This window comes from Solea senegalensis, linkage group LG12 (genome assembly GCF_019176455.1).
Source record: "Solea senegalensis isolate Sse05_10M linkage group LG12, IFAPA_SoseM_1, whole genome shotgun sequence".
NCBI lineage: Eukaryota > Metazoa > Chordata > Actinopteri > Pleuronectiformes > Soleidae > Solea > Solea senegalensis.
In genome coordinates this window covers 25068434-25083940 of record NC_058032.1, presented here as the reverse complement: position 1 = coordinate 25083940, position 15507 = coordinate 25068434, and the positions used below count along the sequence as shown (strand labels likewise).

General features: G+C 42.0%; 1 protein-coding gene across 2 annotated transcripts in view; it reads left to right on the top strand.

Annotated features, from left to right (window-relative positions):
* Window positions 1-12694, top strand: part of cplx2 (complexin 2) — a 29724-nt gene extending 17030 nt beyond the window's left edge. Inside the window, exons 2-4 of one of the 2 annotated variants that reach the window (XM_044040217.1) lie at window positions 658-834; window positions 11742-11917; window positions 12481-12694. In XM_044040217.1, the coding sequence (XP_043896152.1) occupies window positions 804-834; window positions 11742-11917; window positions 12481-12675 (402 nt within the window). In that variant the 5' untranslated portion in view covers window positions 658-803 and the 3' untranslated portion in view covers window positions 12676-12694. Of the gene's footprint in view, window positions 1-654; window positions 835-11741; window positions 11918-12480 lie in introns of both variants that reach the window. The other variant, XM_044040216.1, reaches the window with a different exon arrangement.
* The last annotated feature ends 2813 nt before the right edge of the window (window positions 12695-15507 follow it).

The following is a 15507-nucleotide window of genomic DNA, read 5'->3' as shown; positions in this document are numbered from 1 at the left end:
TGTCAACATAATGGCCTTTTGAGGGTTAAAATTTAAAAAATATTTGTATTATTTCATATGTATATTTCAGGCTGAAGTCATTTTAAAAGAATATTAATATATTATATATTAATATATAATACAGCAGTTTTTGGGAAGGTGACATTTTCTGCCGCTAGGAATAAATTAGTAAGTTTTTTTAAAGGGAACTCTAAAGGTTAACGTGATGTAAACATGTTATTTTTATTATTGTGACTCACAGTTACTGTATCGTGTGTTTCTGAAGGATCTCAATCGTTTCATTTTCTGTAAAGTATTCATGAGTGAGAAGCAGAAGCAGAAGATGATTGATTTACTGGTATTGATTAACAGATAGTTGAGTGACTCGGAGCAAACAGCCTCGGGATTCTATCGATCACTCGGCTTTTCCAGAACAGGATTTCTGTCACGGGGGTGAAGCGCGTTAAGAAGACCCCATTACGTGTTGTTTCAAACGTCAGCGTGATCCGATCTCCGTCCAATACCGCACGTCCTGGACATGTGTGTCCTTGTATTTAGTGTCTCTATTGACGTATTGGAGACAAAAACGCTGTCTTTAATCAGAGCTGAGTGTTTGGATCGCTGCTCTTCAGAAGCTTTGCTTTAAAACCTGTTTCTTCTCTCTCTCATTGGCAGCAGTGAGTCGCCAGAGGACGCGCCATCGTCACGTCAGAGGACGGGGCAACGTGAGACGGATCGAGACGCCTGCAGATCCACGGCCCGGTGGCTACATGCTCAGCTCTCCTCGGCTTTGAGAAGATCAACCGTACGAATCAGCAGCAAACATGGATTTTGTCATGAAGCAAGCTTTAGGTGGTAAGTGCTCGTCTTCACGTCACGAGAGACGATATTTGGCTTTTGTTGGACCTTTAGTTTGAGAAGAGTCAGAGTTGCGGAGGTCGTCCAGTGCTTCCTCAGTTTCTCTGGAGTAATTCAGTGTTAAGGGATCTTGGAATATCGAAGTTTTTTGTCTCTTGTGCTTGAATTGTCTCCTGTTTCTATCTAGAAAAGATCTCATATCGAGAAGAAGCTGCTAGATTTTGAAAGTGTTGCTGAGTTGTGGCGCCCCCTTATGGCTACAACCAGCCTGAGGCTCACCAGCAGAGACACAAGGAAAGTCTACGATATCTTAAGCACACGTTTGCGTCTTTATCTCACTGTTAGACAGACTTTTCCACCAAGAAACTGAATTTTTTTAACCCGGTTGCTCTCCCACACCAAACCCCATAGAGAAAATCAGCGATTTTAGCCAGTGGGGACACAGGGGTTGCTAGTCTACTGCTGCCTCGTTTGGTCTGTTTGTATCACTGAAGTAAATGTGAATTAATGTTTTCAAATGCTGAATTGTACAAAAGATCTAAATTGAACTTACTGAAGGAGGTCGTAGTGGATCAACAACTCCTGTGTGATGTAAAATCACTGATTTTCTCTGTGGGGTTTGGTGGGGGAGAGTTTTACGGTTTCCTGTTGTAAAAGTCCGTCTAACGGTAAGATGAAGACGTGAACATGTTCTCAAGATATCGTAGACTTAAACTGACATTGATTTTACGGTATAAAAATTGGTTGTTTTTTTTAGCCATGTTTTCACTGAAAACCATATTATTTCAAATTATTTCCACCACTTTGTGATTTCCTTCACTGTTCCTTGTTATCACTCCTGGTTTTTTATGAACCTCCTCCCCGGGTCGTTTGTGTAAATCATCTGATGCTGGAGTCAGTGAGAGTAAGTGAAGGCCCTCCAGGGGCCAAAGGTCAATGCCTCCTTAAATCATGCCTCTCATCTAGTTTCATCAGCTCAGTGCGAGACCACAATGGAATGAGATTTACTCCTTTTACAGCTCAACCCCGCCCTCTGCTTCCTCCTCATTCTCACTCTCTCTCCACCATCACTCTTTCTTCTCTCATCCCTCCTTCTTATACCTTTACAGTCAGAGCCGGAGACGTTCTCGAAGGTCTTGAGGGAACCTGACTTTAGGGCTTTCATTTTTGGCACAAATGTTCACATGGACTCGCAGATTAAATATGTAAATATGCCAGATTATAGTTACTCAGCAGTTTAATGGAATATTAAAAAATACTCAAGGACAGACACAAAAAGGTAACACAACACATATGAACATGACAATAACAATATCAACTAATAAGAAGAAGTTGTGAAGGCTGTGTTCAAGTTTGTAAAGACATTGGTGGATATATAGAAAAGCTCATTATTTGGCAGCCAGTTTTCAGTGGATATGTAGAATAGCTCATTATTTGGCAGCCAGTTTTCAGTGGATATGTAGAATAGCTCATTATTTGGCAGCCAGTCTTTTGGTGGATATATAGTGTAGATCATTATTTGGTTGATATTAACTGCACATATTTGCTAATTTGATTGCACATTGTCCTTTTCTATAAAGTTTCATCTTTGTTGATGAACATGCAGACAATGCTGTGGTCAGAGACAGTTACTGGACAAAACATGTGAGTGTCCTCGTTTCCAGTCCATCCGTCCTTCTGTCCTCGTTGCTGTGAAGGTGCAGAATCTCCACTTTAAACTCTCTACCTCCATCCCTATATCCCTTCATCCTAGTGCCTCTATTTATTTTCAGTTAGGTATCCAACCATCCATCCATCCGTCCATCCGTCCATCCCAGGCTGAAGTGTTGTAATTTACCTCCTGAAGAGAAGCCGTCTAGTGCTGTGACCTTTTCTCCAGGAACACGCTGGCATTTATTTCACTGGGACACAGCTGGTTGTTCTAGAATATATGTATACAAGCAGCACATGCACACAGATGAGGTTTCATTTGTGGTCTTACTCCCTCGGGGACGTTGGGGCCATATCCAGATTGAGTGTCCTGCTGCAGGAGTGTTGTGTTAAAGTGGGCGTGTCAGTCAGGACATCAATCAAAGACAAACAACGACGACTGTGTGCAAACAGATTTTTTTACTCCACCCAAAGACTGAGATCAGAACATAGTAAAATAGTAGAATAGTAGAACTGCCGCTGGAAACCTCATCAAAGCTAGGACCCAAGCTACCAGATTGCTGTTATTTATACTACCACTAGGGGGCGCTTATTTTAACAACCTACTGTACCTATGTGTCGTAATTCCACCAAACAACCCATAATTATGTTTTAACTCATAAACTTTAGTCCAATTACTGCCTTAAAAACAAGAGTAAATACGACACAAAGATCAGCTTTGTTTCCACTAACTCAGATACTGATAACTTAAGTTGAAGTTTGTAACATTGTAAGTAAAATTATTAGGGAGATGAATTGTTTATTGACCCAAAACTCACACATTTTTGCGACCACTGTCAGACCTGAACAGCAGGTTTTATCGTACTTGCACGGAAGTTGGTACACAGGACAGCCCCCATCTAGGATTGAACGCCGACTCTGAGTCGATTTTGGCAATTTTGCACCAATCGCATTTGAACAAACTTGTCCCTAGAGCTTTAGTTTCATATTTGAATCAATGAAATGAAAGTTACACTGACTTAATCCTAATATAAGTTTTCTTTACAGTGTAGTAATCAGATAAAGCTTTTCACAAGAGCCACAAAAACCCGATGAACACGGAATGGTGTAGCAAGTAATGGTGTAGCAAATGGTGCCCAGCCCTTTATTTTGCGATGAACTGGACAGACTTAGTTCCGAGGCTACAGCAGCACGTCGTCTACAAAGAAACCTGTAAAATTAACATCCACCAAAAACTGAAATGGACGTCAAGGAAAAAACGTTCCACTTATGATGACATGAGTATAAAATTGGGGAGGGGTCGATCACATGGTCACATCTCATAAAACGCGACAAACATGACAAAATACTCAACTGGTTTTGTTTACGACAGAAACACAAAGCTGACCTCTCTATCCAATTTAGCTGCACTCAAACTTTTATCTAATTACACACACACACACACACCATGGAAACAGGCCTCGGTAATGTCATCAGACTGAGCTATAGATCGCAGCTGCCGGACACAGATTGTATTTGCTGGATGTTTAATTACAAATCGGATTCATCAGTGTTTCCATGTTGGCTTTGATTAATCAAAATGTCCGTCAGCGCGGTGCGTTCAAGGACCTGCAAGAGGTCCTCCAACACACACACACACACAGCCAAGCTATGGCTTCGTAACGTAAACATTCGCAGTCTCTGACTTTTCTTCAAGAAGATTTCATTCATTAATGTTTATTTTGTCTTTATGGTAGAAGAATATTTGTTCCACAGTTGGAGAATTACGTATTTGAAAGTTCTTGAAATGGCACAAATGTGTTGTTAATAATTTAAAGTTTCTAGTTTCCTTTATTTTCCCTATTTATGTACTCTTATACAATTATTATTATTATCATTTGTTTAGTCCATTGCTGAGTGGAAAGGAAACTTGGCTTGTTACTGAAGGGTTACCAGTGCGAATCCCAATAGGTCAAGTTATCTCTGAGCAAGTTACCCAATCCCCATTGCTCCCCATTGATTGTGGTTCACGTCCAGTTTGGTCCCAAGTGCTGGATCCAAGCTCTAGTTTAAAAAACGTGGTTCACTGATCCGTTGTGGCACCCCCTAGAGAGCGAGAAGCCATAATGTGACTCTGTCTATTTTGTCAAAAAAATGGGCCAAATAAGCTGTAGAGTCCAAAAACATACCGGCCCCAAAAGGTCCAGGCATTTTGTTTCAAAACATTCAATAAAATGTAAAAACTCTGGTTTCAAGTAAGGAACAAGAACCTTCATTAAAAATCGCCACAGTTTCTTAAACAGGCAGTGTGACATTTATCCAAGTCGTCAGCAGCTGGGCTTTCACTCCAGTCATTAATGAAGTCATTTAAGTAGAGTTATAGAGTTATGTGATTAACGGACAGATGGAGAGACGTCCTTGAGTTACCCGAGAGATTCTTCTTCCTCCAATAAGTTCATTTTTATGAAGAAGAACCAGCAGGAATGTTCAAAAGGGATGAGAATTACTCAACAACAAAAAAACAGGAGAGAATCTCCTTCAAACTTAAATCTCTCAGATCTTCCACAGTGGTCCCTCACCTCGCCACTTTTCTGCCGTATCAACTCCGCCCAACCCTGCAGAACATGTGGAAAGTAGACCATAAACTTAACAATTTCACTGCTCAGAAAACAAAATAAACCCCGTAAAACTACATTATTTCTTATATTAAGTTAAGATAAAATTAAGCTCATTTTCAAATTCTAGATGTACTTGGGCTCAACTGTACAACAAAATGACTTGGTTTTGGGTTTGTGAGACAATGAGAAAGTGAGGATAGGTTGGAGGATAAGACAAGACAGAGGAAGAGAGGGAGAGGGATGAGCCACGGCTCATTTACTCGTTCACATGGATCTCACGGCTGCTGGATAATTTGTTAAAGGGTGGGGGGGTTGAAAAATGGAGCTCATTTAAATAATGGATGACCTCCGCTGTAAAAAACATATGCCCTCATAAGTCACATGGACGTGTGGTCCGCCTGAGTAACCCAGCACATCTGTCAAACGTTTGGACAGCGGTTACGTCAACATGGCCGTCTCTTCGGTCCACATGTTCTGGAGAAGGGTTCTTCTCGCCGCTCGACTTGCCCCGTGACTTCCTGTTATTGTACCCTTTTTCTTTTTCTCGCCTGAGCAGGAAATGAAACGGCGAGCTCCGCCCGCCTGGCCAGGACCACTTCCTGCTGATCTTCCAGAGATTATCTTCATATTATCTTTGATTTGAGCTTCAATATGAAAAAAAGAGGTGGAGTTCACGTGGTTGATGTCCCCCTGAAGCCAGAGAAGGAAGGAAGGAAAGAAGTGCATGTTGGGAACAAAATACAAGTTTTGAAGACATCAGTTCTGAGACAAGAAAACCATCAACATCTTTTTCTTTTCTGGAACGGTAGCAGAAGATCAGGTGTATTTAAGATGTAAAAGGTTCCAGGCAACCTTTTTCCTCTCAGTTTGCTTTATATCTTGCTGATGTAGAACCTATGTCACCCCCCTGTGGACCTCTGAGTAATTATAACAACACTATAGTTCTGTTTTGACCCACCTCTTCTCCCCCACTCCTCCTCAGTCACTCACACACTGCATTACTTCAGTGTGTCTCTTTTACTGTAGCATTAATTGTCCCAATTGAACCCAGGGATACTTAATTGGAGCCGCATGGTGAAGGAAACAGCAGCAAACAAAGAGCCAGTGCCAGGGCGCACTTCATTGCTGTGTGGCGGGACATACATTTTTTTTATTGTTGGACGGTCATGTTTGCAAGAAGCCACAATCATCATGGGATTGAAATTCGATTTTGAAGTCCTACTGAACGTGCAGCTTTATTTTTAGCCATTTTTGTGGCAGCTTCCTGGTGCTTTTTTGGCCATAATGTTGCTGTATGAAACATTATTTATTGAGTAATAGAGATAGAGTCGCGTTCACATAGATTTAAAAAGTGACTACTGTACGACTCTTGCCGCTAGGTAAAGGGCTGGGGTACCCCTGAGAAAGACTCATTGTTAATCTAGCAAATCCTAGTGCTGATTCCAAGCCTGGATGAATGCGTGGTTTGCATCAGGAAGGGAATTCTGTGTTCGAATCTCTGCCAAATCAAAATGCGACGCCCCCTAAAGAGGGTGATCTGAAATGACTCAGTTTGATCGCTTTGATCAACTTCAGCTAAATCTGTCTGCGATCATTTGCATCGTGTCCACAGGGAGTCTCATCTGCACGTTGTTGTGTCTGTTCAGGCGTCTGTTTAAGTGTTTTTCAAGGAGCTGCACTTTACCCATAATGCCGCCACATCTCTGCCCCCTTCAGCTGGAGAAGCTTTTGTGGATCCAAACCACTTTGGCCCATTGAAAGAGTGAATGAATGAAGTAATGAGCGATTGAGGAGCGGGGCTGTCAGAGCACTTAGCCCGGAGATGCCCACCTTTGTCTGCGGTGCAGATGAGTCAGCTGACCTCTGATGGAGGGATGGGGTGAGGGGGAAAGGGAGGGGACGGCCGTTTTCCTGACTGCGCTGTGTCAGAGGGATTGTTTTGATTTGACAGGATTGAATGGGACAGAAGAAAAAAAAAGATGAAACTGAAGCAAGAATTAAAGAGGAAGGACACTTAAATCAAATACGTCCTACAATGTCACATTAATGGAGTGAAGGGGGGACAAAAACACTGGGGGACAGTAGAGGACACATAAGGGCAGGGGAGGGGGATAGAGGCAGTGAGGGAATATGTGAAGGTTATAAACACTGGGTCAAAGAGAAAACACTCAAACTCTCTGGAGAGTGGATGACTTTCCTATTTCATTTATCATCAGCTGTGTTGATTGTTTCTGGTCCGGTCAGATCCTTGTCTCTATGTCTCTGAGGTCCCCGTTCTGTGGGTCAACCAATTTGATCCGGCGTCACAAGAGACTAAGAAATGTTTTAAGAGCACAAACCTTCATGGTTCAATGTAGTTCCGCTCGCCATGGTGCAGTATGGAACGTTATACTCTGATCTGGCTTAGGTTTTTACTGCTGGGTAGCAGATGGAGAGAACCAATCAATTCCACAAAGAAGAAAAAGAAGAAATAGAGGAAACCCAGCATTTTCTCGTCTTTCTTGGCTTTTTATCCCAAGAAGACAATTTTTTAGAGAAGGTCGCACGGAAAGGGACTCCAGTGTGTGTACTGTTCCTGGTAACCCAATGGAAAGATGTCCATAATTAGGATGGTACAGATCAGTCATTATGGTACCTTTTTTACAACGGATGCCCTTTCTGGCTCAACTCTCCCATTTATCCAGGCTTTCGGGGCACAATTGATGTGTCTCTCCCACTATTTAGAGTGTCCAATTAATCCTATCAATGTGGATTGGGTACCTTGCTCTGAATTCTAACCAGCACCCCTCTGGTTCCATCCAAGTTTCCTTTCCTCAAAGCCATGGGCTGCCCAATAAGTAATGCACAATGTACTGAACGAGCCTTAACTCTGCCTCACTCGGTCAGTGTTTGGCTCTCGCTAACATCTTTGCCACCTCTTCATGGTTCCAGTTCCAGGTTGTCCTGAACATCTGACCTACAGTACAGACATGTTATTGATATAAATGTCAGCCCAAAGTCCCTGTGGAACTTCTCCTGACAGGTTCTTGTCAAATTTCCATGTAATGTTTGGATTAGCGTGTGTGAGAACACAGCAGGAAAAAGCGATAGAGCGAGAGTCCCGGGTCTTTTGTGGTCAAGCCAGACAGGACCCTTCACCTGATCGAGATAGTCTCCTGCTGTGTTCGTCATATGTGAACAGCAAAGACCTCATTTTCTTAGCTTAATGCCTGAAATCCAGACTTTTGAAACACTGAGACGAGCCTTTCTGCTTCCAACAACCACACTACGTTCAAAGTCATTTAAATCTTCTGTCTCAACGGTTTGTCAGTGGTCAGTGGTTGAAAAGGTGTACCTAATAAAGAGGCCAGTGAGTGTATATGAGTATACTCTATACAAACATCATACGAATGCACTTGACCTTTAGGTGTTTGCAGACCATTGTAGCACGTATGGTGCATGCTTGACTGTTTGCACCCTCGGCGGACTGTCTGACCTTCTGCTGGTTCCCTGGTGAGTCTGGAGTAAATATCTCACCGCCGCCACTCCCTCCACCCCCGACTGTGTGCTAATTTGTCATCCGCAGCTTTGCTAACGATGACACAACACTGCAGGGCAATTAGCACCACCCCATGAGTCTGCTGCAGCGTGACAGTGCCGGTCACCTTTGCCTTCAAAACAACCAAACAGGGAAACGGTGCAGTTCCCCGGCGCCACATTTCTTCAGAGTCATTTACTCCGAAATGTTCTCCTTTGTCTCCCTCGTGCCTGATTGTGTGTAATAATTCACGTTTTTTTACAGCCACATAACCGTAAACGACCACACTGTATTGTACCTCTAAGGATTGGTGGGTGGGGTTTGGTGATCAATAGCAATGATTGAACCATTAATGTTTAATCAGCTCTCCGCCTCCTAAATTTCTCTCTCGGTCATAAACACCTTTACGACAGAATGACCACATTCAATTACAGGAAATCAACATTTTACAGTTAGTTTCGTTTCAGCCCAGCTGAGAAACAAATGAATATTCCACAGCTGAGGGTTAAAGGTGCAGTATGTAAAAGCTTTTATTGGTAAATCAATCTATCTATCTGTCTATCTATCTAACTATCTATCTATCTATCTATCTAACTAGCTATTCAGTTAGCTACAATCCATTTATTTATATATCTATGTATCTACAGTTAGCTCTGGAATTGGAAAAGTTAGCTACAGTAAGCAAGCAAGGACTCTATATCTAGAGTTCTGACAGGAACTAGAAAGAGAGACCATATAACTCCAGTGTTAGCTTCTCTACACTGGCTCCCCATACAGTTTAGAATTCAATTTAAAATCCTCCTCCTCACGTACAAAGCACTTAATGGTCAGGCCCCTTCATACCTGAAAGACCTAGTCTTACCCTATCATCCTAATAGACCACTTAGGTCACAAAATACAGGTTTACTTGTGGTTCCCAGAGTCTGTAAGAGTAGAATGGGAGGCAGAGCCTTTAGCTACCAGGCTCCTCTCCTGTGGAACCAGCTTCCAATGATAGTTCGGGAGGCGGACACTCTCTCTGTATTTAAAGTTAAACTTAAAACTTTCCTTTTTGATAAAGCTTATAGTTAGAGCTGGTTCAGGGAAACCTAAACCATCTCTTAGTTATGCTGCTATAGAACTAAACTGCTGGGGGATTTTCCGGTGGTACACGCACATTCACTCTCTCACACTCAGGATATGATTATGACTTTTTATATGTCATTAACCTTGTCTCTTTCTCTCCCTAGTTTGTGTCCTTCCTTCCTTCCCTCTCTCTCTCTCTCTCCGTATTCTCATCATGCAGGTTGAAGGATCAAGATCCAGTTTCCGAGGCTACGCTCATCGTCACCATTATTATTATTTTGTAAATTAAAAAGTCGATATCAGTAACTGTATAAACTTGTAACCTGATACAGTTGTTGTGTATCTGCTGCTGGTCTCCCTCTCTCTCTTCTGTCTCTCCCTCTTGTCCTTTCTCTCCCCCCATTTTCTGTCCCCCACCTCTCCACTATCCCCCATTTTTCCTTTCACCCCAACCGGTCGAGGCAGATGACCGCACATCTCTGAGCCTGGTTCTGTCAGAGATTTCTTCCTGTTAAGAGGGAGTTTTTTCTCTCCACTGATGCCTAGTGTTTGCTCATTGTGTGAACTGTTGGGGGTCTCTGCTCTCTTTGATGTTGTCTATGTACAGTGCCTTGAGATAATGTATGTTATGATTTGGCGCTATACAAATAAAATTGAATTGAAAATTGAATTGAATCTAGCTATCAATCTAAGCTAGCATTATCTGAGCTAGGTACTATCTGTCTGTCTGTCTGACTATCACTAGCTTTGTCAGTGAAAACACTAGCTTGCTATTTAACAAGCTAGCTACTATCCATCTATGTATCTGCAGTTAGCGGCAGATACATAGATGGATAAAAAATAGCTTTAAAATTAGGTCTATATAGGCTAGCAAGGATCTATCCATGTAAGCTAGCATCACCTGAGCTAGGTACTCTCTATCTACAGTTAGTTTTGTCAGTGAAAACACTTTAGTTTGCTGCTATCTATCTAAGCTAGCTAGCTGTGATGGATACCTTTTCTTGTACTTTTATCTTATAAATAAATGTACAAGTTGTTCAGCAAAATACAGATTTTTAGTTTTTATGTGTTTTAATTAATCCTCAAATGCTGTTGTTGCAGAAAATCAACGTATTTTCCTTCATTTATTCACAGTTTTGGTCGGCTGTGGTTTAATAACGGCAGTAGATGGTGAACCCCTCTCTCTCTCTCTCTCTCTCGCTCTGTTTCCCCGGTGCCTGAGAGGCAGATCAATACTCAGATGAAGTTTTCTCTCTGCTGGACGATCCATAATTCATACACTCTCAGGTGGTCCTGTATTTACTATCGATCACAGTCAGGTAACAGCAGCCGCATGGATGGGCCGGAGGGAGCCGCTCTCACGTCCACAGAGCGGCGTCTGGCACAGATGAAGACGTGAGCGGGGACCACAGAGACGGGAAGGAACCTTTATTCTGGAGGAACTGCCATCGTCAGCTTTCTTTTTATATATTAAAACACAGTTTTTAGTTTTTAAAAAAAGGAATCAATCGCTTCTGCCAACGATGTTGTGTTTTCAAACGTTGGCTCTGGATCCAGATCAGGTTTAGATTTGTTTCAGTTGTATTGATTGAATTTAAGGAGGTTTCTTTGAAAGAGGACTGGGCTCTGATGAGTTTATGAAAACTTCCCAAGACAAGATGATGTCTTCAGAACAGAACAAAAAAAGATCGTTATTGTCATTGTAACATTGCTTGTTTTGTCCAAAAAAACTAAATATTCTATTGATATTGGTGTAAAATTCAAATTCTACTCTGAATCTAGAGATTTTTCTTCACTGTTTTGCACTTTGCCGTAATCAGTACTTCTTTGCGACCTTTTGGCCTTTTTCAAATGTATTTTATTCATTTAAAACACCTGTATCTATATCTATCCTGTTCTTCTCTGTGGTTGTTTGAGGTGAAGCTGATGGCACGGACTGATGGTCGACACCAGATGGAAGAAAAAAGTGTCTTCTGTCCTCTGTCTCACTGCACAAGTCGGACCCTTGAGGGTGGTTATAGGGGCCCCCAGAAGTCCTTGAAATACTCAAACTGTGATGTCTTCATTGTGTCCAGGTGCCACCAAAGACATGGGTAAGATGCTTGGTGGGGAGGAGGAGAAAGACCCGGACGCAGCCAAGAAGGAGGAGGAGCGGCAGGAGGCGCTGAGGCAGCAGGAGGAGGAGAGGAAGGCCAAACACGCCCGCATGGAGGCGGAGAGGGAAAAAGTACGGCAGACCATCAGGGACAAGGTAAGAAAACACCAAAGTATTAAAGGTACAAGTTTTCATGAACGCATTGCTTGTGTTTGCTGTATTTTTATGGCAAAATGGCGCCCCTGCTGGTTCCTTTGCACGAAACCCATCCTCAGACCTGAAGACAATACTTTAAGAGTATGTTTGAAGCTTTTTCTTGTCGTTGCATAGACTTTAAGAACAGAAAACTGAAGCATGTAAAGTGTTCGTTTCCTGGACCAAATTCCATAGAGAAAATCATAATTTTTAGCTCTTGGGGACACAGTAGCTGCTGGTCGACTGCTGCCATGTTTAATATGTTTCTCTCACTTAGGATGATCTGAACAAAAGACTTCAAACACAGAAGTCACAAAATAAGACATTTGAACTTAGTGACGGAGGCAGCAGAGGATCGACAACTCCTGTGTGCTGCGACGTAGAATCGCTCATTTTCTCTATGGAGTTTGGTACAGGGAATGATTGGTTTACAAATTTCATTTTCTTGTCGGAAAATGTTGTCTAACGGCAGGAGAAATGTTCTTAAAGGTGTTTTAGACTAAAGTTGATCTCTGTGTGTTCAGTACGGGCTGAAGAAGAAGGAGGAGAAGGAGGCGGAGGAGAAAGCCGCCATGGAGCAGGCCTGCGAGGGTTCCCTCACGCGTCCCAAGAAGGCGATCCCGAGAGGCTGCGGCGACGAGGAGGAGGACGAGGAGAGCATCCTCGACACCGTCCTCAAGTATCTGCCTGGACCTCTACAGGACATGTTCAAGAAGTAAAAAAAAAGAGAGAGAAAAAGAGATTAAAAAAAAAAAGAAGTCAAACGAACCCTAAATTCAGGGTCCGGTCTGGCTGGTTTGGGTCAGACTGTGGGGTCAGAGGGAGGAGGGGATGTTTGGGATGGGTGAACTTTGACGGTTGAGTTTGGAAGTTTGGAAGAGGACGGGATGGGGAATTTGGGGCGTGAGTGTAGATTTAAAGGGATTTCGGGATGGGGCGGGGGAGGGGAGGGGAGGGTGCTTGCCAAACTGTTAGAGGCTACTCACTGCCTTTCTACGAAAACTGTTTACGCTTTTCTTTTCTACTCCTCGGCGATTGCGTCATTTTATTTGCTACCTTTTCAACTGCCACTTATGACATTCCTTCCTGTTTACTGTGTATTTTTCTCTCTCTCTCCTTCTCTTGTTATTTATAAAGAAAAAACATCGCGCTCAGATGTCTTAATTGGTCTGGTCGCCGTCTGTTGCCAAGCGATGGCGACCGATGTAGGTTTACAGTATTTCCTTAGCGAAGGGCACTGCCACCATGGTTTCCAGCACATGGAGCATGTTTTTTTTTCTTCATTTCAATGGGTGTTTTCTACTTTTTCAACCAGGTGTAGGTCTTTATATTCAAAAAAAACCTTTAAAAAAGATATATATATATACATATACATATATATGTATATATATATATATATAAAATCAGCATTTGAGTTTTTAGGACACGTGCCTTCATATCATCTCCTCTGACGGAGGAATTGTAAATGAGGGTTTCATTTGAGTCAAGCCGCTGTACAGTAGTTGGTTTAAAAAAACACACAGGACGGGACACTTTTGGAATTAAAGGTATTCCATCGTTAAGTTGGCGTATTTTGGAGTTTCCTGAACTTCAAACCAAGGACTTTTGGAAATTCCGGACAATGTTTTGAACGCTGGAAGCTGCTGTCTGTGATGTTGACGATAGTTTTTTGGTTCCCAGTCCGTTCCCGAAATTTCCTCAACAGATTTTGACGAAATTTCACTGACGGCAGCTCAAAAACAATGTCATTCACTGGCCACGAGCTTCCAAAGATCTGTTTGCTGTAGAAAACCTTTTATTAAACTCAGACTTCCACCTCCAGTTTTACGAAAAGCTAGACTTTCTCGAGCTGACAGCTAGCTAGACTGCCAAATTGTCCACAATTACAAAAACTTTGATGCCAACCCGTCTTTAATTTCGTAGATTTGACGTAGCGTGGTCTCCATAGACAATCAGAGCATTAGCCGCTGGGAGTTGTAGTCGCAGGTACTGTACGTGTCGTCACTTCCTGTCACACCATCCATGACCGGTCAAATGTGGGTTCCACATTAAGCACTTGATTAATGAGTGGCTTTTCATTTATTTCTTGCAACAATTTATGCATTTTCTTTCTTCTTCTTCTTTCCACATGAATGCAAGTGCCAGGCTACGTCTTGGTTTTTATTTATGTGCTGCCACTTTATTTGAATGCAAACAAAAATGTGATCTAAGCTAACCTTTCTCATATTCTGACCATCGAGACCAAAGAAATACTGGTGAGATACAGTATCTTTCTATTTCTTTCGTCCCCGCCGAATCTTGTGACACACTCATGCCTCCTGACGTGGTTTTTTTCTCGTAAGTGTGGCGCTTGTATGTAGACGAGGCGACGGACGCGGCCGCCGCGTTCAGCGTGTGCATGCATCCCAAAACTAAATGTGTCTGAAATAAGATTAGATACTAGGAAAAACTGGCCCGTGAGCTAATTTAGATGATAATCATAGCGTCCTGCATCTCTTAATCCAGTTAAATAAACATAGTGATTTGTCCTATAGCATTTACGTAAACGTGCTGTTTAATGGAAACAATCTCTATTTAGTGAAACCGCCTTATTGTGTGGGGAGTAAGTGAGTTCCAGTCACCTCAAAAGTCGAAATTCGTCAACCTGGTGCGTTCCAGTGTCTACACAACTTCACAGAGTGGATAACAGTGGTTATAGTTAGCATTAATGCTTGGTTAGCTAACAAGCTAGGTAAAAGGAATGGAGTTGTGAGCAGGATTTCTACTGCGTACACTATAATTCCCTAAAATGGTGACTGCTCTGCTCCAGAATTGACCAAATACTTGTTACTTAGCATTTAGCATATTTTAAATATCTTACAAAAGGTTTCAGCTGTAGCTCATGGAACTGGGATCACCATCACAGCAGAGTTAAGAGAGTTCCAGTTTCACAAGTCGAAAAGTGGCTAGCTAACTAGTGAGCTAATATAAGAACACTTTTGTGGTATTTTATACATTAAAACACTGACATAGCTACACAAACACAAAGATAACAGTTTACAGACGTTCTTTTGGACACAACAAGTGACACTCAACCTAGTTCAACTCCAAGCTAACTAGCAAGCTACCCTAGCTTATTTGATTCAAACGTTTTTTTTCTCTTTAATACATTAAAACACTGAAAGAACTGGAATTACCTGAATGAATTGAGCTGTAGTTTCATTAGCCAGAAAATAAACGTGTTAATGTTAGCATTACAGCTCATTCGGAAGCTAATCTACAGTTTACAGTGTGCTACGTACATTAAAAAATACCTTGGAAACATGTACAAAGGCATTAGTAGGAAGACACTGTGTATGACTTCAAAAATTTAAAAGCAAACATGCTAAAAAAAACTGGAGAATTCCGAGTTCTGAGTGCGACTGGAACTCACCATGTATCGATATAACAAAGCATGTTGGTTATTGCTAAAAACAAATTTAGTGGCTTTTCTTCCCATGAGTTTGTAACTTAAAGAACCACTAACGATGAAGTTGTCATTATTATCATTTTTATTTTCCTTCTCTTTCTTT